Below are 27,656 nucleotides of genomic sequence, written 5' to 3' on the forward strand. Positions count from 1 at the left end.
ATGTTATTATCCACCTGGAAGATCACTAGGAAGATGTTGGCATGTTACATCACCCCCATTCCCAATTTCCAGGGTGTAGACAGATTGGATTTGGGGGGAGCAGGTGGAGGTAAAGGCCCATCCTAAGAGAACCACCTGGTCCAAGAAGTGAGCAGAGGTTTCCTCCTCCAGAAATAACTGTCCACCAAAGCATTTCCTGCCCTTCAGAGCTCCCAGAAACCCAAAGCCTTCAGAGGAATGAGACCTTCAGGAAGCTCCTGAAACGTTGCTCCTCTGAACTTTCACATCTCTGGGTACAGTTACTAGAGAAAAACGTAGCAGCTCTCTGCAGTGTCACCAAGTCTGTGCTTGCCTTGGAACACAGTCCAGGTTCATGGCCTGGGAAGTCCTAACCTGGATCGTTGCCCTCTTGGCTTAAGCCATCACTGGAGAGCGGATGCCCAGGGCTGGCTGCATGGCCCAGCTGAAAGGACAGTGCTCAGACCACTGAAACCAGACCTGGATTCAGCCTGTACCTTTGTGAGTCAAAAGCCTTCGTTGTGTGGCAAAATACAAGAAGCAATGACTTCTGCAAGGAGTGTGAGCCAGGCCTAAGGGCTGCTGGCGAAGCACCACGTCTGTAGGGGAACTCCTGTGAAGCAGAAGCCCATGGGCAGGAGCTCCAAGCTCAGGGCTTTGCAGTGATGGTGCTGGGGAGGAGGAAAGTGTCAGCCCACAAGAGAGGAAGAGATGGCAGCTCCTGGGGTGCAGAGACAGGGCTGTGCCCAAGCCCCAGGGCTGGGAAAAGCAGGTACCAGCATTAACACCCAGACAGGCACCTCCAAAAGAGTATGGGGGCCTAAGGAGGGACACCCCAAAGATGGCAAGTGGCTTTTTTGCCTCTGCCTGTGGTGATTTGTACAAGCTCCTCCAGCTCTCCTTGCCCAGCCTGTCCTAGCAGGGCACAGGGAACAGCTCACGCTGCCAAGATCCTCCAATGGGGCCGGTCCTGCCTCACAGCTCCCTCCACACTGAATACTCCTCCTCATATGCTTCTTTTAAAACTTTTATTCAACAATATAGAATTATTTTAATTATAATATAGAACTGTCCATCATAATGCTACACCCCCTGCCACCCCTATGCCCTGGCAGAGACGGGTGCAAGCTGGCTAACCGTGGTCCATCAGAGGTTGGGGAGGGGAACAGCCAGAACGGAGGGAAGAACAACTAACCAACAACTGCTTTGAACACCCTTCATGTTTCCATGCTTTCTGGGTCAGGAAAAGCTCAACAAGGAACCAAAGGCAGTAGAACCTTTAACACTCGGAGGGAAGGGCTGTGGTCATAAAGCAGCGAGTGCCGTCCAGGCAGGCGTGCCGCCCCGCTCTCAGCCCTGCCGCAGTCTGCCCGCCGTCACTCTACACGCGCTGACAGGACGTTTGATTTGGTTCTCACTCTGCTTATGGAAAATTGGGAGCAACAGCATCGGACCTGAGGAGAGATGGGAGGAGGGAAGTGAGCATCACAGGGCACTGCCAGCTCGACACGGAGCTCCTCCAGCCCCGAGGGACGAGGAGATGGCTGGGGACACTGCTACCCCGCTCCCCGCCAGGCCCTCTGGATGTGGGGACAGTGGGGGACCCTCAGCCTGCTGAGGTGGCAGGGGAAGGCAGGGCTCAGCAAGGCAAGGGAGAGACGCAGTCCAGCAAAGCAGCACTTTCACGGGCAAACAAGACACAGGTTTGGACTTTTTTCTCTCCAACCTTCTGTGTTAAGTCAACCTCTGCTGCCTTGAGCATCTCCTCTAGTCCTGCTAAAGGCTTCTTCCATCACGCCACAGCACTCTGCAACAGGCACAGAGAAGCTGGGCAAGTTGCTTACCACATCCCTCAATAGCCGCCACGGTTCTAGTTTTGAGCCTTTCCTCTTACAAGGCACTCGGCCAAACTTGCACTCCAGCTCTGCTAGACCGCTGGGGCCAGGCCAGCTGAAAGGCCAGCCCGTGCACCAGGACTCTACCAGGAGAAAGTACATGAAGATGCATGTTCCCCAGCGTCCTTCTTTCCTAAGGACAAGGCACCACCTTCTCCAGCCGCCAGCTGTCCGTACAGGCAGGAGGACACCTTGCCAAGGTCCAGAGGCTTTCCTGCTCTGAGTGCTGAAGGACAAACAGGTGTGGAGATGAATTGTCCAGAGCTGCAGCCAAGTGCTCCCAGTGCCCAGGGATCAGTGGACCCTGCACCCTCCTGGCTCCCAGGCTGCGCTTGCTCAGCCGCCGTCTTTCCCTCCGGGGTGAATCCCAGCTCATCCTGCCCTAGAGCTGGGGTAGGGACGTGAGGAAACACAGGGCAGGTTGTTCCAGCCTCTCTGCTTACCACAACCAGGGAAAGCCTTTTACTCATCTCACTTGCTGGGAGGAGCACCTCTGCCTCTGCTGGAGGGTACCAGGGAAGAACTTCTGACTGATTTACAGAACTGGTACTTCCCAAACCATCACCTTCAAACTCCTCCATCAGGTTTGGAGACTCGAGCACTCCTATATATGAACATTTTTCACCTATCAGAATTCTCCCACTGAACCGGTTCTTATCCCCACACCTCTGCTGCCTTGGCTCTCTGGGAGCTGGGAAAGCCAACGCACAAGGGCTGGAAAAGGGGCAAGTCTCCCCGACAGCCACTTGGACAGGCCCCCGGAAACATCCACTCCTGCCTCTTCTCCATGGAACAATTCAATATGTGTTTAAAATCAGTTCAGAAATTGATGTTAAAACCGCAAACCAACCGTGTTAGCATGAGCTGAAGAGCACGAGACCACCACACCTATCAGGCTGGGCAGAGGGAAGGACAGGGGCTGGAAACACTCGCCAAAGCCTCCAGCAGCATCAGCAGGAGAGTTAATGCCAGCAAGGGCCCTGTGCCAGGATCACATCTGGGTCCTCATCCTGGACACTGATAACCAAGCTCACACATCAGCTACATCCCAGGGTAGGAGGAAAGCAGATCAACTCCCTGCTCAGCACATCTTTAGAAAAACCCATCCACCCAGGCTGAGAGGAGACAAGCACGGGGGGATGTGCGTGGAGAACCCCCGACTTCCACCCACATGTCGGTACCAGACAGACTAATCGCTACCTCGGGCACCTGCTGTTCAGGTCCAACAACAGCTGACTCCCCTACTGCACCCAAAACCCTGCACCTCCTCCATTGCCCCGGGAAGCGCAGACAATCTGCCACAGTGAAACTCTCAGGGCTGGCAGCATGAAGAACTGCAAACAAAGACTAAGAGATCCTAAAAATACTCGGATAAGAGGGCCTGGAAGAGCCAGCCTGACCTCCTCAAGAAGGCAATGCCTTCAGCTCTCACTCCTTCTGGCTATCCCATAGATTTGAGACGGCAGACGTTCAGACGTATAGATATTTATTGGTTTCAGTGAATTATACAAATGGATTGACCTGCTATTGATGCCAATAGAACTTTATTGGAATATGGAATGTAAACAGATGTTTCAAATAGAAACATTGCAACCTTATAAAAAATTAACTATTTCAACAATGCCGCAGAAGGAAATTCTGTGTTTAGGTGCTGGTGGGAAAACACTATCTCCAGCTTCTAGGTCACCAGAACCACTTGATGAAGTTACACACAGAACAAGTAGAGGAGGCAACTGTGAATTGTGGGGCTATAAAGCCATCGAGGGATCTGATGAAAGAACCCGCAAGACGAAACCCCCACCCCCCCCAATAGGATCGACACCCCAGAATTCAACAAATGGCTGACTTTGTTAAAACACTACGTGGGATCCCAAGTCCTGGATCAGTAGCTGCACAGCCCCCTCCTCGACAAACCACGCTGCCGTTTGCTGATCCTCCCCCCTCCCTGTGCTCTCCTCCCCGGCCTCCTGTCCGCTCCTCCATCCCGCGGTGCTGGACTGAACCGCTCCAGAGCTGTGCGCTGGCACAAGTCTGCGTCTGGCACGAATTCTCATGGGAGCCACGTCATGAGGTACGTGGTTGCACACCTATCACAAGAAGTCTTGCAACACTGACTTTCCTGAGCTCAGTGGGAAAGTCTGGATAGTCCCTCCCCGCTCCTGCCACGAGAGCAGCTCTCACATTCACAAGTTTCCAAAGCAGGTCTATTGAGTTTCTTCTCAGAGCGAGCCTTTGTCAAATACACCTGGAGGGGGATCTCGCCTCTCCCCAGCAACTCAGATCTATGCCTGCATTTTAACGCTCCAAACCAGTCCTGAGATACTGCTGGGTTTGTGGGCTGCTTTTTGTTGAACCTCCCCCCTCCCCCCAACCGCCCCGGCATTCGCAATTGAAACTGGAATTCAAGGGCCAAATTCAAGCCCAGAGTGAGCAGTAGGACTTGGACATCAAAACAGTTGCACCTGCTGACCCCCAGCCTGAATTTGGTTCATCCAGAGTCTACAAGTCAGAAAGGCATGTTTAGAAAGAGGCATGCTAAGGGCTGATGGTGGAACGACGAATTTTTCCCCACCAGCATGGTGGGGAAGGCTGGACTGAGAAGGAAGAGGAGGATCCATAGAGATGTGAACCAGAATCAGTTGTGTTGAGCCCTGGGGATATCACTACATGTTTAGCTCTTGCAAGACCATTTGCCCAGGGCTTTGGTACCACAGGGTTAGAGTTACATTAACCACAACCACCAGAGAGGAACTGAGGTTTATGGACCCCCCACAGGTTAGATTTCTGCAGAGTATAAAGGGGAGGGGAAGTAGGAGATGGGGGGGGGGGGTCCTTGGTTGTTTTCCCTTCACTGTGTGACCGAAGGTTTTGCTTTTATTTGTAAACATCTTGAATTACCCGTCGTTTTCCAGTCTTCATCGCGCTGTTGTCAGGCCACTGGAGAGCACAGCATTTTCTGAGCTAGGCTGGGACTGCTCCTTCACCACTGGATCTGCCGGAGACACAGACCAGGTAGGAAGGGGAAACTGTTTAATAAAGCTGAAGCTCCACCCTGGCAAAGCCTTCCAGAAAAACTGCCCTCAAAACCCAAACGTCTGCTAAGGCTTTCACAGAGCAGGGAGCCAAAATCTGCCCCCACAACCCAAAACCCTTCTCCATCCCAGCTGGCCCCTGCTTCTCCACAGACTCACAGAAATAGGGGTGCTCCATCGCCTCCTTGGCGGTCAGCCTCTGTTGATGGTCATATCGCAGGAGCTTGTCCAAGAGGTCCAGGACTTCAGGACTGACCAGGTGTCTGTTCTCACTGTGGATGAAGTTCTCCCAGCGCTTCCGGGAATGCCTGCAAAGGGACAACTGTCACCACCCAGCTTAGCAGTGCCCAGAGCTCCCGGGGGAATCACCCACCACTACGCACTTCTGAGAAGAGGTGGCTGCAATAGACACTGCCTACAGCTCTTCCTTGCACAAGCTACTGCTCAGCAAGGACCTGCCAAAGGGGGAAAACCATCTTCTTCAGGTAAGCAATCGTGTAGCTGACCCATGCCTGGGAAAGGCACAACATTGCACATTCCCTTCTGTCTACAGGGACTTGACAACAGCATACAGGTGACACCTGTGGGGCCAGAAGTGCTCTGGCTCGCCAGCCGGCCTCACAGAAGCTGTCCTTGCTGTCTCATCCACTTCTCATCCTTTTCAGAAATCTCAGCTGGGAGATTTTGAGCCCCTCAGCCCACACTCAGCTCTAGTGTCTGCATCTCTACTGCTAGGATGGCAATGAGTGGGAGAAGGAAGAAACAGGGCTTGGCTCATGGATCATGGGAGAGGCAAAAGGAAAGAGCCTACATTTTAGTGACCTCCTGAGATCACATGAGAAGCAAGATGGGAGGCCTGCAAGCAGCATTGTGAACCCAGGAGAAAGTCCTTCAAGGGGATGGACATCAGTTTATTTCCCTCTCTGTGTTACAAAAAAAAAAAGGCTGCATTTCACTTCTCCACTTACTGGCCCAGGATATCATTGAAGTGTGGGTCCAGTTCTATGTGGTACTTCTTGAGATACCCATACAGCTCATCTGTGCCCAGGACCTTTGCGATGCGAACCAGCTGGAACAAAAAGACATGCTGAGAGAGAGTAGAAGTGCAGGCCATCACTCTTTTTGCAGAGCCAGAGCTGCCCAAATCTAAGAGCTCTCCTTCTGGAAACATCCCAGATGGAAGGAATATCTCCCTCAAAACTTCTCTTTGCCAGATGTGCAGAAAACAAGTATCCTACACAAGGCAGTGAAGCATAACCCCAGAAGGCTTAACTAAGCACATAGCAACATCCTCCCAGCCTGGTAGTCCAACCCGAGCGCTTCCCCACTGTACACATAGAGATGAGACAGTGACAAACTCTCATGAAATAAGCCAGGTAGCAAAAGTCTTTACTTGATCGTAATTGTCCTGGCCATGGAAGAAGGGCTCCTTTCGGAAGATCATGCTTGCCAGCATGCAGCCTAAACTCCACATGTCTAAGCTGTAGTCATACATCTGAGGGGGAAAAGGAGAAGCTGTAAGAAAAGGCATGTTCACTGTGGCCCAATTCCCCAACAGCACAGGCAGCCTCAGCTTTTACACTTCACAGCCAGACTCTTTCCAACCCAGGCAATGCCCTGGCAGGCAAAACCAGACAACCCAATGGTGGCCAAAATGCAACCACAAGTGTTATCATTGGCTAGCAAAGAGGAGGTAGACTCTTACTTGGTAGTCCACAAGGAGCTCTGGTCCTTTGAAGTACCTAGAGGCCACACGGACATTGTATTCCTGAGCTGGATGGTAGAATTCAGCCAGACCCCAGTCTATGAGCCGCAGCTGAACATGCAATAAAGAGACACAGAGACAGGAGCCTCAGTATGAGCCAGTTCAGTGAAGACACATTGGACAGATCTCACAATCCAAGCATGGATCCCAGGATGCAGGAGGCTCTCTGAGGAGAGGAGATGCTCTCAGCAGTGCTCTGGTCAGGCTCTTCCCTTCCCCGTGTCACCAGCTGGTGGGGCAAAGCCCAGCTTAGAGAGCGCCTCTGCCTCCTGAGCCCAAGCACACTGTTACTGCTGGGCAACTGGCTTCTTACCAGCACCACCAGCGACAGTGGACAGGTTGTTGCAGACCAGGGAACAAGCAAAAGCCAGCTGTTTTCTGCTGTTTAGAGGAGCTGGGCTGAAGGCACTGTTGATTTTAACTGGGCGCTGAGAGCAGAAAACAAGGTAGAAGGAGGGCCCACAACACCCTGCAAGGCAGACCATCTCCTTCACAGCCACAGGGATTGACAACCTGCTGTTTTACTGAAGGACTGCAGGTCTAGTAAGAGATTTCCCCCTCCTTGTAAACCTTGCCTTGCCTGTATGGCCACTGCTGGTTGACAGGGAAGGACGTGGATCAGCAGCTAAATTACTGCTGAAAATTCCAGGTGTCTGGGGAGACAGGTACATACAGCACCCGATGAGGTACAAGTACCATGACGGGGTGGGGAAACTCCCTGTGCTCCCCATTTCCATGGCAGCGAGCGGGGTACAAATGTTTCCCGTGATCCCACTAGCACACCCAAGGAGTGAGGAAGCCATTGTGGGACAAGCAGGCTGTACTACAGAAGCATATGTTCCCTACGTAAAAATATCCACATGTTTTTCAGGCAAGGCCACTCTTCTTCTGCTTATGGCCTCTGCATCTTCCCCACACCTCACCAGGGAGAGATTAACATCCCAGACCTGCTCCTCTCTGCAAAGAAACCCAGCGTGGCTGGCTCAGGGGGAGAGCAACCTCCAAGCCATGGAATCCCACTGTGGTGCTCCCCAGCGGGACTTTGGCCACCTCATGACACAGGCACAAGTGGAGGGGAGCTGGTAGAGAAGGTTAAAGGGGGAGGTACAGCTGCCCCAGCTACAGGTACAGAGGCGGCAGAGGTTCAAGTTTCTCTGGAAAAACCCTGCTTGTAAGCCCAGGTGCCACAGTACCTTTTTCTGTTGGTGATCTATCATGACGTTGTGGGGTTTGACGTCCCTGTGCATGATCCCCATGCTGTGACAGTAATCCAGGGCCTGGCAGACACATGCACATACATTAGACATGTCTGTAACCACAGACACAGCATTAACAATATAACAGACAGTTCTCCACCAGCAGTCACAGTGCCCTGTCCATGAGGAAATGCTGCAACCCTGGCACAAGAAACTGGGATCTTCAGCTCTTATGTTGCACGTGATGAAGTGACAAGCTGGCAACAAGACTGTGTTGACCTCATGGCCTGCTGCAGTCACTGGTTCTAGAACAGTGTTCCCTGCACAGTCTCCAAAGAACATGATGCAGAGAGGTGTCCCACCTGGTGACAAGCCCAATGCTCCAACTCGAGTGGCCCTGTGCTTCCTAGATCACACTTTGATTCCCAGAATGGGATGATTCTTACATGCATACAGTTTTACAGCCTTCCAGTGCAGCTTTCCCCGTGTCCCTAAACAGACTTAAGCTAGAAAGTCACCTCTGTCTCCGATCGTTTAAGCCAAACCTGCTCTTTCAAGAGGCAGGTGATAGCACACGAGGGAGGGCGATGCTGCTTATAGCTTGAAGGCAGAAGCACACATAAGCTCTCCAGCTCCATGACCTTGCACCACTTGCCCCCCCATGCAGCTGTTCCCTTGAGCAAGGGGGTGAGAATGTTGTTTTCTCATCTCCAAAGGGGAGGGAGATCCATCCATCAACATTAATCAGATGCTGTGAGACCTCCAGCAGCACAGGAGGGTACAGCCTGCAGTCATTCAATATCCAAGACATCAGTGCCAGGGAAGTAACACTGTCCTTGGGCCTCTGCCGCAGCGGGAAGCATCAGAGGCAATATCTTCCAGCACAGCAAGGCCTCAGGGAACATCCCTGCAACAGCACGTGGCCTTGCAACCAACAGTAGTTGCAGCAAACGGTGGTTCTGGAATCTCCAGTACAGGAGATCGGTAATAGGTTGGACAAACTGCTTCCAGGGATGAAGCTGTTCTAGTGTCTTGCTCTTCCCAAGGCTCGATCATCTAAACCTCATCTTCTGGGGCTGCATTTGAACACTGCAGTAGCAGAAAACCTGGAGTTGCCAATCCTCTTCCCCAGTGTGCAACAGAGCTCCCAGTTTTCCAGCCCTGCAAACTCCTCTCGGGGTTTTTACTGACTCTATCTGGGAGTTGATTTTCCTCGTAGCAGCTCAGTGGTGCTAGAGACACAGGGAGACCAAACACAGCCCTACCTGGCAGATAACAATCACAAATGCTTCATGGAGAAAGAACAGACCCCAGAGAATCAGAGACTCTTTGGTGGTGACCAAAGGTCCCCAGTTTGGCTGCAATAACCTCGCAGCAACAAGCCAGGTAACCTGATCTCTTCCCAAACTTTTCCAGGTTATGAGACATGGGTTCTGCATTGAACATGAGAGAAGTTACCACTTAGTAGCACTGCCCTGTGAGCCCCGCTGCTGCCTCTATCATCCCTGGTCTCCCCATCTAGACTGCTACACGCAATGCCACTCACCTTCAGCAGCTCATACATATAAAACCGAATATCAAAGTCTGTCAGGATCTGGTACAGTTGCTGAAACAGATTTGAGGAGGGGAAAAAGAAAAAAAGAGAAATAAAAATAAATACTCCAGTTTTGGTTCTGTTTAATCTCCTGCACCCCACCTGCCTCCAATCACTGATCCCATTCCACATCCCCTGTGAATGCTGCCACTCCTGAGGGCTTTCCTGGCCTCACACCTGCTAAGGCTACCTGCTAGGAAATCCAAACAGGAGGTAAGAGCTCCCGTGAAATGCTACTGGTATCATTCAGACCTGCCATGACTTCTTTCCAGCAGGAGGCAGACAGGCTGCCTGTCCAAGGACAAGACAGCAAGCCCTGCAGAGCATGGTGGAGCTGGCACGGACGATTTCAATGCTCTGTTCACATGCAAAGTCATCACGGTGAATTGACAACACAGACAACAGCCCTCAGAGCAGGCAGGCTGGGAACACACAGGCAAGGCTTCCAAGGGCTCACAGTAGGGCAGGGAGAGGAAAACATTAACCTACAGGACTACAGTGTGGGGAAGCACAAAGGGTAGAGATGCCCTCAGAGCTGTGGAGGCTCCCCTCTATCCCAGAATAAAGGCTAATGCAACTCAACAGCACAGAAATGTTTGTGAGGCCAAGAAGAGCTCAGAGTCTCAGTGCTGCCAGCATATGTTCTCCACCCTCCCCTCCTCTGAGTTCTGCAGCTACTCACACAGGAGTGACAAACACTCAGCGTGCACTTTCACCTGCACCGTGCCACCAGCCCCAGAGAACTCATCACCCTGCCGCTCCCATGCCAGGTCACAACTGTCCCCAACTAGCCTTCTGCTCTATATGTCAGCAGCAGCAGTGCCAGCCTGACCCTGTTGGGCTGTGTTGTTGTCCAAGCAAAGCAAGCTGAGACGGCAGGGCAGGGCAAGGAAGGACATTCACAGGGCAGCTGAAGGACCAGACCCCTCTGCCATTTCTAACAAACAAGGATCATCTCATGTCTCAGTCAAATCACCGATTGCATCAGCACTGGAGCCAGCTGCCCATCATGGGCACCACTTGGCAGCTTCAGGAAAAATTCAAGAGTGAGGGATTTGAAATTCACATTCCAAGATGGCAGCTCTGGCCCCAGTTCCTCTCCAGGCCTATGATGAGATCCTCAGGATCCTGCCTGACTTAGGGCCAGCTCCAAACAGCCCCACCAGCCCCAATACTACTCTGAGAAATCACGTGACAATGTATAAATGTCACTTACATATGCAGAGCTTTAACAGCCTCCAGGACACAAGACGCTTTGTATTCTCATGAGCTGAGATGATCCTAATGCTTTGGAGCAACCCACTGAAGCAGACAAGTGAGCAGGGAGCAAAAAAGCCACAGCCACAAGCTACAGCAGGGATAGACTTCCCAACACGGCTGTGCAGGGCTCTGATGCACAACCCAGGGCCAGGGTCATACAGCTGAGCCCTTCCAGGACTTGATTTTAAAGGCTTGCTGTGGGGAACAGTCCTTGCAGCAATGTGCTCAGCCCCACTGCAGGCAGACAGTTAACACTAAAGGCTTTGAAGAACAGAGACAAGGTTTCCACTGCAAGTGGGTCCTGCACAGCAGCTGCCCCAAGAAGGCTTTGACAGTGGGCTCCAAATCCCCTTTGCCCAGCCAAGCAGGGGAGAGCAGACACCGCCACTGCAGCCATGTCCCATGCTCTGCTCTTACAGCTGGCTCTGCAGAGTAGAACTACCGGAAACATCACCGTGGGGGTCACTCAGACCCAGCTCAAACATCTGCTCAGCTAGTTGCCAGCACTCAGGATTACACAAGGCTTTGGAGTCCTGGGCTGGTCTCCTTTCTCCATACAGAGCACAAGGAAAGGCTAAACTCACCCACCAGCAGCCTCCATCCCTCTCCAGCTTTCGGTGATATTTTGGCACATATTACTCATTGTAAACTAATCCCGTTAGTGCCCAAGGAGACACAGATGTGCTTCCTCTCGCCCCCGGGGCTGACAGGAGTTAAACGCTTATTCCTCTCCCTTGAGTGAGCACCACAGTTGGCTATGTGCAGGAAGCAGCATCTGCAAAGCAACAGGGTGGCTGCAAAGAGCTATGGAGGAGAGAGACTCTGCTTTGGGGTGCAGGGCAGGCAGCAAAAGAAAAGGAAACAGCTCCCAAAGTATCCAAGCCTCTGCAGCCACACAAGGGAAGGAGAATCTTTCATATTTATACCCCACCTATGTAGGGCAACAACTATTTTTTAAACTAACCTCAGATGTAAAAGGATAAAATACAGGCGCATACTTTCCTCACAGCAACTTGACCTGAACATTTACTAAGGTGCACACAAAGCAGAAGATTTGATTCAAAAGCCCTCTGTCCTCACAACTCCTACAGGCTGAACATCCTGAAACAACCTTTCATCACTCACATTTGTTGCTCATTTCTTCTTCTTCAACTGAAAACCTGCTAGTGTGTATTAAGAACGAAAGAGCAAACCCAACCCAGCACTGCTCCTGGAGACCTGGCTCTGCCCCCTTCTTTCCCAAAGGATTTGCTTATTGGGGACAATGAAAGGCACAGTACCAGGTATGCTCATGGAATACACAAAGTATGTGACAGCTCACAGTGGCTGAAGGACAGGCATCTCATTTCTAGTTTGAAATCAATTATCAAAAGACATTTAATTTCACTGATGGTTACTCAATTCACTGCATGGCTCTGCAGTGCCACTGTCATTTAAGGTAGATGACTGTGGGTAGCTTGAGTGGTCACAGATGACAAATAATAGAGCAGGTCTGAAGAGAAACGCCAGCTCTGTGCACAAGCTGCTGTCCTCACACAGCAGAATACGATTTAGTCTAGCTCCAAATCATCATCCCTGCGAGTACAGAACCAGCACTTGCAGAAGGGACCCAGCTGGGTAATTTGAGAAAATGGAATCAGCTCTAGGGAGGTATCACCTAAATCTGCCGGTGCACAGAGAGCAGAGGAAACCCAGCAGCCGTTTCCATGGGCACACAGACAGTGTACTGCCATTTGAATGGGCAAAGGTATTAACATTAAACAAAAAATAATGATGTTGAAGGAGAGAAACTGCCAGAAAGGAGACAACTTAGGAGACATCCAAGCTTGTGAGCGACTATTGCCAACAGGATAGAGAAAAACACAGTCCTGTAAAGCAGTCAGCAACTGCCCGCTGTACACAAGCTGCCCTGAGAACCTCCCCGTACACCCTGAAGGGATGTGCCAGCAAGATGCACGGTACTCATTAGCACTGCTGAATCCAGAAGTCCATGCAAACATGGGCAAAGCAGCAGCAGCCACCTCAAAGCAAAGAGAAGTGGTCCCTGTCACCATGACTTGCTCATGTGGCACTTCAGAAGAACTTGGCTGCCTGCAGAGATCAGGACTGTGGAACAGCGGGGACAATAACCAGGTGCTCTCCAGCTGCTTCAGGTACAGAGGTACAGGACAAGGCCAGACCTTCAAAGCAAGTGGTCTCATCTGCTCTGTGCGCTTTCAGCTTGGCAAGGGCACTTCAGAGCAAGGGAACAGGCAGCTTGGGAGCCTCTGCAGAGATGAAGATATCCACAGGTACCTGTGAGCAGCAGCTCTGTAATCTGCCAGTTAACTGCAGCTCAAGAACCTCCCCAAAGAGGCAGCAGAGCTCACGAGAGTGTAGCTTGAAAAACTTGCATGCCCCATATGTAGCTAGTGAAATTCAGGTTACAAATAAGCTCTGAACATGAACAGCCGTACTGCATACCCTGGGGGACAGGCTTGCACTCCCAAGACAAGTTATTCCTGCCCTGTACCAATCAGCATCAAAAACATCAATACTATCTGTCTTGGACTTGTACAGCTGTGAATTGGGTCTTCCTCGAGGAGCCAGGCTTTCTCCTAGGAGCCTAGAAATGATCTGCTGAAAACTCATGTTGTTTCTAATTCAGCAGCCAGAGCTGAGCACTGTTACTTCTGCTGCAGCCAGAACGATGGTGCCCGACTGGTGGCAATGGCGCCGGCGATGGCTCCCAATGCGGCTGGGACGGCTGACCTGCCATGTACCCCAAGCCCTGTGTTTTTCAGCTAAGAGTCCCTGTTGCGCACCAGCCTCAAGTTGCTACTTAACACTTTACTCTGCAAACCATCTTTCAGTTACTAGGTGATATCTTTCATCATTTTCTCCTCGAAGGACATGACAGAGTGGTGTAATCACATTTTGACTAGGACACACACAAAGTGATGCCCAGCAAGGTGTGCCAATGCCCTAGCAACCTATTTCATCTCAAGCTATATATTAAAAGGAAAAAAATATTTTTTTTTTTTAAAAAAGGAAATATATCTCAAAAGAGAAAGTTAAAACCTTCCAGGATCAGCCTTATGAAGAGTCCCTGGGTCACCAGGAGAAGCACAGGGGCACATTCCCAACATAGATGTGGCACTAGCACAGCCCAGCTGATGTCAGTGAAGCTCAGACAAACCAAGGCTGCTTTAATTATTGCTGAAAGGTCACCTCACAGCACTCCTCTCCTGGCTGTTTACTTGATGGAGGCAACACTTATCTCCCCACCCAGAGCTGTCAGGGCAGACGCTGCTGCAAGTCACTATTATTCTAGCTTCTGCAGTAGTCTCTACATGAGATTCAATAGCACTAGGACTACTACTGCCAGCACACTGCAGCTCTGGTTGTGCACAGGGCCCCACCCAGCAGGATTCAGCTTGCCAGACCAGCCCCAGACTGATAAAACAATGTGCGCTGCCTCGCAGTGTGCAGGACTGCAGGTGAAACGGTCCGTCGGGCAGCTGACAAGACGCTTCCTTCCCACCAGCACCAGCCCAGGGTTCTTCTCCAGGTGTCTGGTGTATCTGCTGAAGCTGCTTCCTACAAGGTGTGTAGCTACATAACACTCCAGCACAGACAGGAAGGAAAAAAGCACTATCCCATAACACAGAACGAAAGAGAACTCTGAACAGGGCAGGAGGGGATGGCTGCTGACTTTCTAATGGCAACTGCTCAATTAATTCTCCACCACTGAATTAATGACTGAGGGTAAAGATTCACATGGGGGAAGCAAAGATACCATTAAAATAGGTGTGGCTACTAATTACATGACCCTTTTGTGTATCAGCTCGATGCTGCCAGCCAGAAGCATTTCATTAGCACAGGCAGTTGTAGCTGGCTCGGTCAGAAGGACCCTCATTTCGCGAAGGAGTAACACCACTTGGAGCTCCTCAGAAATCAGAAGAGCCAGGGAACACGCTGCAGCTTCAGGCAAGCAGGAAATCTCTTGATGTGTTCAAGACTGCTCAATGCCCCACTACCAGGCCCACTGGGAGTGGGAGACATGCTCTCCAGCCCCTGCCATCTCACAGTCCCCAGGTCTGAAGGATTCCAGCCACAATTGCTGCTCCATCAACTGCACTGCTCTAAATAGAGCATCACAGCACAGGGATTAACTTGGGCTGAATATATAGCACAGCAGTTAATTACTAAACTGAGAGGGTAATAAGCATATCTAACCTGTTGAACTTACTCCTCAAAGTTGGAAGGAGATTCAACACACAAGCTTTTTATTCCTTCTCATCTAGAACCTATTTACAGATTTCTGATTTACACAAGGAAAGGAAGGAGAAGCTGACATTCGTGAAAACTTCAAACTTGCCCCATAACTTTTGAGGACCATCCAACAACCCAAGATCACAGCACTCTTAACAGAAACTGGAAGCCTCCCCCCTTTACACTCAGGCAGACTCACCTTAAAATCTGTGTTATTGATGTACTCAAACACCAGAGCAGGGGTCTTTGACTGCAAGAGAAAGAGAGTCATGGTTTAAAACACCCTCTTGACCTTTCTTTGCTCCAAGAGACCTCAGAAAGCTTTTCCTTCCTGCCCAATGCTCACTGTAGAGAGGGGAGTGGGAACAGGAGTGAGAGAAATGCAGCCCTGCACCCGCAGAGGCAAACTCCGCTTACATCCCACAGAGCAAAACACCAACACGGAATTTTGGTCATGGCTGCTGCTCCCCACAGCACTGGGCAATGCAAAAGGTGTCACCAGGGGCTAGGGCTTCTTGTCCCATCGCAGGAGGAAGGTTAATCAGGACTGCCAATGCTACGGCAGCGTCAGTTCCTGTCCACGGCTGCCAGCAGGCTGGGAGTCACAGACCTCAGCTGCTATTCAGAAAAAACTTACCCGGAATGGGGTAATTGTGGCGATGCAGAAAAAGGATATGACCTCTGGTCACTGGACAGGAACCAGAAGGATGAAAAGTGCTTAATATCCAATTGTCCTGGCAGATACTCATATTCCAGACGCCAGACAGAAGCTGCAAGGCTACATGCTCTGCTTTCTTACAGAAAATTCGTAGGGCTACAAAACGTCTTCCCCATCAGCCACGGAAAACTCATAGAAGACACAGAAGGAGTGCAGAAGAGTTGGGCGAACATGGAGAGGAACATGAGCTCATCCAGACCAACCCACCTCAAGAGATCCCACTGAACTGGACACCATTCGTCTCTGGCTGGCACATAGGCACAGACAACACCGAACCTGAGCCGAGAGCAGAACCAGCGGGGAGACAAACCCACCCCACACACCACAACACAGGCACCTACCACTGGATCCTTGACGGTATCAATCAGGTTAATGATGTTGGTGCCACCACGTAGATTTTCCAGAATCTTAACCTCGCGTTTTATCTTCTTTTTCTTCACTGGCTTAAATAGACAAAAAGAAATTAGAAGTGAGAGTCCTTTCAGAAATTAACACTGGTTTCTGCCACCAATTTTGACTGGATCACATCTCTGCCCCTTTCTGTTCCCACACTCACAAGGGAACATTTTTAGGTTCAAAAAAGACACAGACACCTTGCATGAACTAGGATTGCCCCTCTCATCAGGGGAAAATCAAGCCACTCCAGACAAACATAACTGTGACCCCAGTAACTGTGGTTAGAATCCCCTTGAACCACTATGTGGAAATCTCAGCACACTTGTTCTGTGTTATGCCTTTAGAGCCATAGGACAAGCATGGTGGACCTCATATCTCAGCTTTTGTTTACCAGCACAAAACAAGTTTTTACCCATTAATCCCAACCCACTTCCCAATGAGTGCTTCATATGAAACAGTGACCTGAGAGTTTCCAACATGAAGATTTATACTAAGCTCAGACACTGCTATGTACAACTATGTGCATGTGTCTTTCGCAACTACCCCAACAGCACAGACCCAACTGCACTGCATGCCATCGCATCCATATACCGTGATTATTTTTAAAGCCTACAGACATTTTAAACAGTTTTTGACTCCTCGAATCTGTGCAGTCCCAGGAGCTCCGTTTGCAAAGTAAGCTTTTCTCTGGACATTGCCCTGCAGAGAGTGACAAAGAACAGCTGCTCCCAAGGCAGGGGCTTGGAGGTTGGGTTGGCTTTTACACTCTGATGATCCAACGGTTCACTTCAGTGCAAAGGAATGATCATTCCTGTAACTCATCCACTCCAGGACAACTCTAGCTCTGTGCCTGCCTGGCAGCTTAGAGCAGCCAAGAGGTGAGATTTTTATTAATGAGCCTTGGCTAGTGACCGGTGTGGGCATCACCAGTTGCGAATCACTGAGTCTGGCAGCCCCTTCCTTGTAGAGCTGGACCATCCCCTGCTGCACCACTGGTACCATTGCAGAGAGCTGCAGAGACATCTTCTAGGGACTAGTAAAGCCCTCGCCTATCTGTGAGGTTTGCTCATGCAAACGCTTCTCTCCAGACATTCAGCTTTCTAAAGCATTCACCATCCAGCACCGAGTCTGGTGTGTGAGAAGAGGAGTAACAGGCAACAGCAAGGAGGTATGAGGCACCTTGCCAAAGTGAGACACGTTATCAGATATCTACATGAAGGACCAGGAGGCACAAGAGCTCAACTGCTCGCTATCTCGCCTCTGCCACAGCCTCCCACTTCGATGATGGCTGCAGAGTGCCGTGGGGCAATTCACACTCCTGTTACAGGCAAACGCAAGGCAATCCCTGGTTTCAGACCCCTCACAGGAATGTATGAGCAGATGAGAGAAGGAACAGAAGCTTTTTATATAGTGGGAAAATATGGTGTTTATGTAAGTGATAAAATATGCTGTCTTTCTAGGCTCTTCAGGTGGCTAAAACCTTTAGATTAAAATCCTGCTCTTCTCCTCCAAGTTAAAAGACAGAAGCTAGACTTTCAAGCCAAAAGATGAGACTCTCAGCCCGAAGCAAAGTGCCAAAAATAACACCAGTGCCAGCACAGGGAGTGTCAGCACCTCATAAAGCCACTGTGGAAAACGGCAGCAAGGCCACCGCAGCTGTCAGGCAGAGCCGGAGCGACACGGGACAGGGCTCACCGGGGAGAGGGGACCAGCAGCCTCAGGGCAGCACTCAGAGATGGCCAGAGCGGGTGGGAGAAACAGCCAGAGCAGGGGGACCAGCAGAAGCAAGGGCTACGTTTCTGAATTGAAGAGGAAGACACTTCATTAGACCAGTTTCATTTATGTCAGCATGGGGACAGACACCACCCTTGCGTCACCCATGTGTGCTGATCTTACCAGAAGGCCGCGATGGAATTAGAGGATGTAATTCGGTTACTCTGTTCATCCAGTGAGGCAGATGCACATACAAGCTGTTTTCCAAGGAACTTCAAAGAGGGAGCTGAGCCACTGCCACCCTGAAGCACCCACTGAATGGCCTGGCTACTGACAGACATGCATCACAGCCTCCCTCCTGCAACACGTGCACCTGATCAGGAGCTGAAACAGTGCCTGAACACAGCCAAGAGGAACCAAAGCCCACTTTCAAATATCTTTTCCTTTGCATGGTAGGTATTTCAAGGGCCTTTTGCATCAGCTAGGTAGGGGAGGATATCCCTCTGAGATTTCCATTTCTCCTTCCGTAGCAACCACCACTCCCACTGGGGCAGAAGATGTTGTCTTCTAGTCACTTCCACATGTTTCCATCTTTTTCAGGATGGGAAAATGATGCCCTGTGTTATGACCATGAGAAATCTACCTCTACCCACAAAACACTTAATAAAAGTCACAAGGAGATAGAAAAGGAGCGAAGAAAGTTGTTCTTTATTTTAATGAAATGCCTGCAGATAACCACCAAGAGCAGCATCTCCAACATCACCAAGGGAAGACACTCCAGTGAACACTGTCTCAGCAAGAGGCAGAGTTAAAGGAGTTAAAGGCCACTTGCTGTTTGCACATTTCCTTGCTAAGCTGCATAGCACAGAGCTAGGGCCAGGCTGTCCACGCACAGCTACAGAACTTGCACATGGGCTGTGCCTCTGGGCAGGGTGGGGGTTTGGGACACCCTGCTCACTGCAGAGCATTGTCAGAGCGCTTGCCCCACCGGCAGCCAGGGCTCAGGACAGAGTTTTCCACCACTAGGTAAACAAAGATGAGCTGGGGAGAAATGCTACAGGCTGAAGTAATGTTGTCGTAGAGGAAAAGCTATTGCCTGGAAGTTTCCTCAGAGAGCAATGCAGGGGAACAGGATTTCCTCATTTCAGATTTGCAGGAGAAAACAGCAGTGACCGCGGCCCCCGCCCCACCCCGCACAGCTTTGGGCTTACCAGCCCCACTCCACGTCCCACCCCACGCTGTCCCATGCCATTGCTCCCGCCACAACTGCAAACGCCGTCTGCTACACAAGAGCTGGGGCTGGGGCTCAGTTTCTGTCCAGTAACCAATTCCAAGCCCAGGCTCCTTCATCTGGCAAGTCAAACACCTTGGTGGCAAACCACTCCAGCACACGACCAGTACCGCAGTGGAGCTCACTGGTCACAACCACAGAAACTCCGCTGTCCCCAGACCGCACTACTGACGAAACCACAGGCAAGCAGCAGCATATTCTTCAAGCACCAGGATTAAGTCTAGGTTGCTACAACTGTCTCTCAGAGTCACCCGATCTGTCTCTCTCAAGGATGTTGACTCCAAACACACATGGATTAAATGTGAACTAACTGAAGCTATTATGGCCTCCAACCATCTGCCTCTCTCAGCAGGGACAGCTTCTAAAACCCCAGCCCTTGCAGCCAGAGTACTTTAACAGTACTTCTCTAAGGCTGTGTTATTAAACCAGGCTGTGAACAGCAGCATTTCAAGTCGTGTTTCCTACACTGCTCAGTTCCCCTGCCTTGGGATGGGGTTTTCCAGCAATGGAATGGATGGAACAGGGTCCCAGACAAAATTAAACGCTCCTGAGTTTGATCTGGCTGCATTTGCAAGGCAACATATTATACAGGTGCAGACTCCAACTGTTCCCATGGCATAAGCATTTCGATGCTTCCCTCCATGCTGGGATTCTCTAGTGACCAGTATGAGTCAAACTCTCGCTGCAGCCTTTTCCTCCGAGACAGGCTCTGACAGCGTCCCTCTGTTCTATGCAAACACCTATTTCCATGAAATCCATAAAAACTTGACAGCTTGGAGACTTCTGTCGTATTTGGTTGAAATTGGCCAACCAGTGCAAAAACTACTGGGGGAGAGGAGGGAGAACAAGGCTGACAGACAGCAGGATTGCATAAGGCTTGTTTCCATAGGAAACCAGGCTAAAAGACATGTCTCAGTTTAACCGTGTCTACACTGGGAGGAGTTTAATTACTTCAACTGCAGCAGTACCCCGAGAACAACACGACTGTCTAGCACAAGCTGGTTTTCCAGTTTCCCAGGAAATTGCTTCCTTCCTCAAGCAAACTGGAAGTGAGGTGGGTGTAAATGGTGGAGACAAAACATGCAGCTCATAGCCAGAGCAGACAGACAAGGTGACCTCCAGCCGCAGGAGGATGGTCTCTGCTGGACCTGGCAGCTCTCACTTGACTGTCCCCAGCCGGCCACCCTTCGCTGCAGGTTTTGCACCCTACAAGCCAAAACGATCCCAGGAGGGAGCTTCAATCCACTTGAAAGTCAGGCAGACAAGGCAGTGACAGTGGCCAGTGCTGGAGCATCATGCAATGCCATCCCTCTGCAGAGGTAGAGAAATGGCATGGGATGAATAGCTGGTTTGCAGTCAGGTAGATGCAGAAGAAAACACCTCTCTGTGACCAAGAGATCAGATCCTGGGTAATTTTCTGTGAGATCATGTAAACTTGTAAGCAGGGAAGGAGTCCAGCTGCAGCAAACACCAGCCGGGAGAATTAACATTGTTTGCTAGAATAAACCTTTAAATACAAGGCTGCAACCATCACTCCTGTCTTGAACGAATAAATGGTTGCCTGGTTAATCACCCTTTTTGCTTGGTTTCTAAAGCAAAGGGAGGGCACTTTTCTGTCAGATGCTTCAGTTCCAGCCTTCCCCAACAACCTGGGGACCCATCGTTTGAATCCAAGCAGAGAGAAAAGAAGCATGTTATCCAAAGTTCTCTGTGTATTTCCACACTAAGAAAAGTAGTAAACAGGAAGGCATGCAAAATACAAGTTTAATCCAAAGCATAAAAATGCTTCTACATCAGCCCAAAGCGGGCAGCACGCACACGCTGCCAGCTGAGGAGCACACGTGCTGCTCTGAAAGAGTCACAGAAGGTGCTGGTTTTTGTCCAGCAGGTGCTCTGAAAAAGAACTGGGGTTAGCATAGCAGGGGAGAAGGTTTAGCACTTAAAACATACAAATCTGCAAGAAACTGAAGTAATTTATTCCACTGCCCATAAATAAAAAGATCTGTTCTTCGCTCACCAACCTGAATATCCTGGAAACACCACGATGCTTCCAGTAAACGAACAGGGATATCTCAAAACACAACGTCCAGGAGCAGCAAAAGCCTCGAGCAGCAGCCTTATGACAGGCTTGAAACATTTAAAAGCTGGCACTAGAGGCTCATTTGTCTCTAACAAGTATTATCAAAAGGATCACAATAATCGGCCTATAAAGCCTGATGCCAATTGCTCAATAGGAAAATTGGCTTCAGAGCAGCAGTACTTATTTTGCCAGACATCAGCTGGGAAACCAAATAATTGTATTCTAAAGAGCTATAAAATCAAGGAGCCCACTTGTGTTAATATTCTGTCAGTTGTTTGCATCTTACAACTTCCATTATGGGAATTCAAACTTTCCCAAGCTGCTCTTGAATTTTAGGAAAGAGGTAAAAAAACCTACACTGAAACTACTAAAGCCCTTTTGCTTTTTTTTTAATTTAAGTTCAGTAGAATATTCCAACACCTGCTCTGAGGGCAGTGCCGTTCTTTCCTTCAGAATGCCTTTCCTCCCTTCCCAGCACATCCCAAAACAGCCCTTCTTGGGCTTCAGGACATCTGCAGCCAACTAAAAGCGAGATGCAGAAGGACCAAGCCCTGATTGCCACCACTACCATTCTAAGGGATGAGAATCATTCATTCAGGCTCTGCCTTGGGCCACTGCAAACACAGTGCCCTAACTCACTCTCCTCACAGGAGATGCTGCTTGGCAGTTTGTCAGTTCCTTGGCGCTAGGACAGCACAGTGAGAGTTAAGAGCTGCATCTCCAGGCCTCTGTGAGACACCTGGTACCAGCTCCGTTGGTCTCAGCTCCAAACAAGGCTGGACTCCAGCAGCCAATTGTGCCAAGCTCAGTGTGGGCAACTGGTGTTCAAAAGAAGAGCTGTGTACCCAGCTCTCTTGCAAAAGGGCTCATTTCAAGGCTGCCAGAGGAGGAAGTGGGCCAGGGAGAGCTAATTCAGTGCATAGAAACGCAGGGGGAGCAAAGACACAGACAGCTACCAGGAACAGCATCGAACTGCTTTGGTGGAAGGTCATCGATACAGTCAAAAGCTCCAGCCTGAGGGACCCACATTGTCCAATACTATTTCCCTGTGCAATCCCTTCTGCACACTAGCACGAGCATAATTTCAGTCCCCATCTAGAACATGCTGATGCATGTGGGCTCTAAAGCTTTTAGGGGCAGAAGAAAATTTACCAGAGCCACAGGGCTACCTCCCCCAAAGGGTTCTCCAGCTACTAGGGTGATAATTTGAGTTCAACACTGGAAAGACCTTGCAGCAGTGCCTGGCATGAACAGTAGCTCTGGAGGGTTCACATAGCCCAAAGAGGGAACACAGGGGAAAAACAAAGCCAAACAAACAAGAACGCACTTGTGAAACCACGTACATGGTTGAAAGTTCCAGTTCATGGACTCAGCAGAGAGGGACAAAAGCCACCAAAGGAGAAAGGCGCTATTTCATCACTGCTGCAGAACCTCCGTTTCAGTGGTCCTTCTCCTTGGAACTGCTTTTTTCCCCTAACCTCTGCATGCCCATTGTGCCTAGGCAGATAGTAACCACACAGGGAGATGGGTTTAATGCTTTGCACACAAGTAGTATATACACACACGCGTGCACTAGGAAATCAGGAGGACTCCCGTACAGAGATGGCAATATGGATCCCGTGATCTCCGCTTCAAGCGGACACTCAGATGGAGGTAATCAGTAGGAGAGAACAGGCTGTGAAGGACACTGTGGTATGGCTGAAGCTCAGTGACAGTCAGAACTGTAAGAAACTTTAACAGGAGCATTCTCACCACGAAGAATCACCCACTAAAGTTACAAGCAATGTGGAAAATTTATCTCTGGCTTCTAGAGTGGCAACTTGCAATGCTGTTCACATCCTGCAGGAAGACTGTTACCCCTGAACAGAGGATTCACTTTTAAGGAACACAAGGAAACTGGCAGACACTCTGGAGCTGCATTAGCAGAAAAGCAAAATGAGAAGTTCATCAAAGAGACAGCACAAACATTGGAGACTGACCTCAGCTGCCCACCAAAAAATCTAAATCTATGTGGTTAGATATGAAAGAGCAGAGCTGTGCTTTAGATACCTGCATTGGATGCAAAACGATACATGACTCACAGGAAACAAAGAGGTCTTCAGCTTCCTTTGTACATGCCAAGGAATGTCAGACCTCATCTTGGGAGTCAAATCTTAGCATCAGATTTAAGCAAGACAGAAACGCACGTACAGGACATGTTTGCACATTCTCTCTTCCTGGCTCAGCCCTCCCCTGAGCACACAGGAAGCGTGCCCACAGCTGTACCAGGGCCAGCCAGATCAAAAAGCCCACAAGAGCCTCCTACACCAGCTGGGGACTGCGGGAGCACAGCTGCTGGTTAACTCCATGTCTTACTACCTGCGAGGGGTAGGAAGGTCAGTACAGTGCAGAATCCCCCACTACATACCAAGATGACAACAGCCCCATGGCTTTTTTTTTTTTTCCTGAGTCTTTGCTCCCTGAGCAGGTTGAATATGTGGGGAGATGCTCTCTGCCTTGCTCCTCAAGATAAAAGCTTTAGGAGGATGCTTAGCAGGGGGTGTCTGGGTGGAAAAACAGGGCTCCTGCCTCACTGCTTCGCACACACTGCCCTGCACAGCGCATCCTGATGTCTCGCTGCAGTGGAGTGAGAAGCAACCTGCTTGCTTTGTTTGCCTTTTTAAAAAAAGAACTGAAGAATTTTCCTTGGAAAAGTGAGATTAAAAGTATCATATTTGCAAAGAAAGGCACCTGACCCAGGAAATGGTAATGTTACAGTCATCTGCTTGATTTTAATTCTGCTCATTTGCTGACCATGTTATGACCACAACTAGTGCATAAGCACATCCTGTTTTCCTGCAGGATTATTGTGCCTGGTCCTGCACTCAGGTAGCAGAACAGAAAGGCAATGCTGGGTACTGCCCAGGGAAATGGGGCATCTTGCTTATGCAAGCCCAAAAGGCCTGGGGCACTGTGATACCAATCAGAGCCATTAGCTCCCTGGCCTTGTCCAATGCTAAAGTCTTCATAGGGCACTTAAACAAACAAGGCAAGTGGCTGCCAGAAGATGAAGAGCAGTTATCTCATTAGTGCAGCCCTAGACCAGGACCTGTGCTCTAGTCTCAGCTTTGTTGAGGCCAAGGGACTTGCCCAAAGTCACACAGGAAATCTCTGTGGCTCAGTTCTGCATCAGAGAAAGGGTGATAAAACTTCCTGACCTCTCTGGAGGAAGGTACAAGATGTTCAGGTAGCACAACGCCAAAAAAGGGGAGAAAAAAAAAGTTAACTTGAGCTCAGTAAGGATAAGCTGCTTCAAAGAGCAAGGCTGGGAAGAGACACTAGTCACCTTCCATGAGGTGCAGATATTAAAACAGTGACTCTTGCTAAAAATCACTCAACACATAACATATATTGTCCTCTCAAAAACCCTCAAAGGAGCAAGGGTGCTAAGCAGCCACATCCATCGTCCAGCAACAGTCTTCCTCTTTGTCCCACCCCTGCAGCCACACAAAAACCTGAAGACTTTTGGTTGTATTTCTAACCTCACAGGATGCAGCCTGAATTAGGTGGAAAAAAGAGACCCAGGCTTTTTGCTAGGGCTCCACTGTAAATACATGTAATTACAACTATGTTTTAGTCTAGCTACAGGAAACCAGAGGCACTTTCCACAGATCAGAGTGATGTTATTGCCACATTTCATAGGTTTTCATAATGTACACAGCACAGTCCTCTGAAACTCTCTTTTCATTGACCCACTTTCCACTGAGAAGAAAGTTCATCTTTATTTATCTGGACTTTCTGCTTTTCCTTGCTCACTCGCAGGAATGCCATCTGCATGTTCAAGCAAGTGGGGTGAGCCAGGGGAACTGGTGGCCACATCATCCGCTTCAAATCTGGGACAATCCAGTCCCCTGCTCACAGGCCATTAAGGCAACACATTCAGGCCCCAAGGAGAAGGAGCACCCAGCCGTCCTCAGATGACTCTTGCCAGCCGACTCACAGTCCAATGCTGACAGGCTCCCTAGACATGTCAGAGTTCAGCTGCCACAGGGAGAGGAGCATCGCTCCAGGGAGGCTCTTTAGGCTTGGAAGAGGCCAGGAGGAAGATCTCTGATGACTTTCCTTGCAGTTTCAGCCTTTCTATGTGGGACAAGACCTAGGGTCTCAACAAACCATAGCAGCCCTGAAGAGACAGACCATCAGAGGCTCCAGAGTGGCAGGCAGATGCGCAGTTTCCCCAGCCTAACCACAAGCCATTGTGCCATAAAACCCAGCTCTGTACTGGCCACCTTTGGCTACTCTCTCATGGCAGAAATTCCTGCCTGCCCCTACTTACAAATAAACAAACAACAAACAAAACCCCACAAAAACCAAACCCACATAAAGTGTCCAAACAAGGGGGAAGCCCAAACAGCATGCCAGAGGAACTCAGCTTGGCAAGGCCATGCGAGCCTCACCACTCTGCCCTGACGTCAGGCTCAACCACAGGGGCTCTCCCAAACAGCTCACCTGGCCACCACCTTGACCACAGCCAAAGCAGGGTGTGCGTGCCTCCTCCCAGAGGCAGACACGAGATCACACCTTGCCTAGGAGCAGTGGCTGGACAAACCATGACAAGTTCTCTGGGAAGCCATGAAAGATGCCAGTGAAGCTGGTGCAATGAGCGAGTGGGGATATCAGGGAAGACAAAGCAAGATAGCAAGACACAGTATAGGAATGGATAGACCAAATGCCTCAAGGCTGCAGCTCTGCAGACATATGTGTCCTAGGTAGCTGCTAGTCTTAGTGACTGCAAGGGCAGGTTAAGCTCAGACCCCCCTGCATGCCGTGGATCAGCTTGTGCCAAAATTCGCACAACATCCATAGGCAGACACGAGCTCCCACGTGCTCCTGGGGAATAAGTGACAAGTGTTGCTGGTCCAACAAGTGACAGCCACAAGTGTCAGCCCAAGCCAAAACCAAAAGCACCTCAACTCCAACCTTTCATTTCTGTTTTTTTAATACCCCTGTCTACCCCCAGATCACCAACACAGATTGCCACTAGGAGAGTTACCCCAGCTCGCTGTGAGCATGCTGCTTCGGCACCAACCCCTGCATCCAGCCATCCCAAACTACAACCTGTTACAGCTGCATGAAGGTCCCCACGGCCTGACCGCACTTGGGCCAACACACCAGAATACACATCATTTACGCTGCCAAACTTCACATGGCCTCCTTCAGTCTCCTCAAGTTTCCATCACATTTTTGACCTGTCTGCAGTGAAGCTCTTGTCCATGTGAGAGCCTCTAAAGGACTGAACATACAATTTTTCCTGCTTTTCTGACTGCTGAGCATCCCACAGCCTGGCTCTGAAAAGGCTGCGTGCTGTCAAGAGGTTAAAAGAAGGATTCCTCCCTCCAGGCTTTGCATTCCTGTTGACATGGCAGTCCCTGGGCTGTTTCAGACAGGCACTGCCAGATACGATTTACCAAACGCAGGCAGCACATGCAACGCTGTTCAAATGTCACGACTCACAGCTCTCCTCCAGAGGAGTTCTCAGCCCAGAGCTGTGCTGGACAGAAGAGCTGGAGACACCAAAACATCACTACAGCACATGGGACACTAAATCCATTTCCAAACCCACCATCCCAATGTCCCTAATGAGAAAACAAGAGTTTTGGGGTGAAGGAGGAGTCCTTTGGCTCTGCCAACCCACCTCGCTTCCAACCACCGCAAGCCCCTACAACCATCAACAGGACACTCACCTTGAGGATCTTCACGACGACCCTCTCGTTGTTGGTGATGTTGATGGCCTCGAAGACCTCGCTGTACTTCCCCCGCCCGAGCTTTCGAACCAGCTGGTAGTCGTCCTGATTGCTGCGGGTACCAAGAGGAGAGGGGGGTGGGGAGGGGATAGCTGACAGGGCAGCGGGCCGGGGAGCGGGGGAGCCTCTCCCAGCGCCCCCACCCCAGCCGCCCGCAGCCCCCGGGGACACCCCAAAACGGGGCGGGGGGGGGGGGGGGGGGGAGTGACCGGGAACCCTCCCCGTGGGCTGAGGCCCGCAGGAGGGCGGGGGGCGGCCGGGGGAAGGGGGGTCCCGCGGGGCGCTTTACCCCCAGCTCGGGACGTGCGCCTCGTAGTCCCAGTACTCGCGGCTCCTCAGGCTGTTCACCTCGGCGTACACCCGCGCCCGGCTGCCGGCGGCCGGGCCGGGCATGGCGGCGCCGGGCGGCGGCTGCAGGAGGAGGAGGAGGGCGCGGGGCCGGCGCGGGAGGCCGGCGAGGCGGGGCGCGGCGCGCAGGAGTGCGGCGGCGGCGGGCGGCGGCAGGGCCAGGCCGGAGCAGGACGGGGCGGGGCGGGGCCGGCCCGGGGGCGGCGGGCGCGGGGCCCGCGCGGAGCGTGCCGAGGCCCGGGCCCGGTGCCGGCGGCAGCGGCTGCAGCCTGGGCCGGCCCCGAGCGCCGCGCAGCCAACCCGGAAAAGGCGC

General features: G+C 50.8%; 1 protein-coding gene across 5 annotated transcripts; it reads right to left on the minus strand.

Moving 5' to 3' along the window:
• Positions 1 to 830: 830 nt before the first annotated feature.
• Positions 831 to 27,489, minus strand: CSNK2A2 (casein kinase 2 alpha 2). 5 transcript variants are annotated; one of them, XR_013922717.1, is made up of 13 exons: positions 27,285 to 27,489; positions 26,936 to 27,047; positions 16,074 to 16,175; positions 15,214 to 15,264; positions 9,453 to 9,512; positions 7,904 to 7,987; positions 6,651 to 6,761; positions 6,339 to 6,440; positions 5,914 to 6,014; positions 5,105 to 5,253; positions 4,812 to 4,905; positions 1,863 to 2,139; positions 831 to 1,472 (listed from the first exon to the last, which is right to left on the minus strand). XR_013922717.1 is itself a non-coding variant. In XM_080352160.1 (12 exons), the coding sequence occupies exons 1-11, from the start codon at positions 27,386 to 27,388 to the stop codon at positions 4,829 to 4,831; spliced, it is 1,053 nt and encodes a 350-aa protein (XP_080208286.1). In that variant the 5' UTR covers positions 27,389 to 27,489; the 3' UTR covers positions 831 to 1,472; positions 4,812 to 4,828. The 5 variants fall into 5 exon arrangements, 4 of the variants coding, with proteins under 4 accessions (XP_080208286.1, XP_080208287.1, XP_080208285.1 ...); XM_080352160.1 differs by lacking the exon at positions 1,863 to 2,139; XM_080352161.1 differs by lacking the exons at positions 831 to 1,472; positions 1,863 to 2,139 and adding an exon at positions 2,476 to 2,517.
• Between the last annotated feature and the right edge of the window lie 167 nt (positions 27,490 to 27,656).

This window comes from Nesoenas mayeri (assembly GCF_963082525.1).
Source record: "Nesoenas mayeri genome assembly, chromosome: 12".
NCBI classification, from domain to species: Eukaryota; Metazoa; Chordata; class Aves; order Columbiformes; family Columbidae; genus Nesoenas; species Nesoenas mayeri.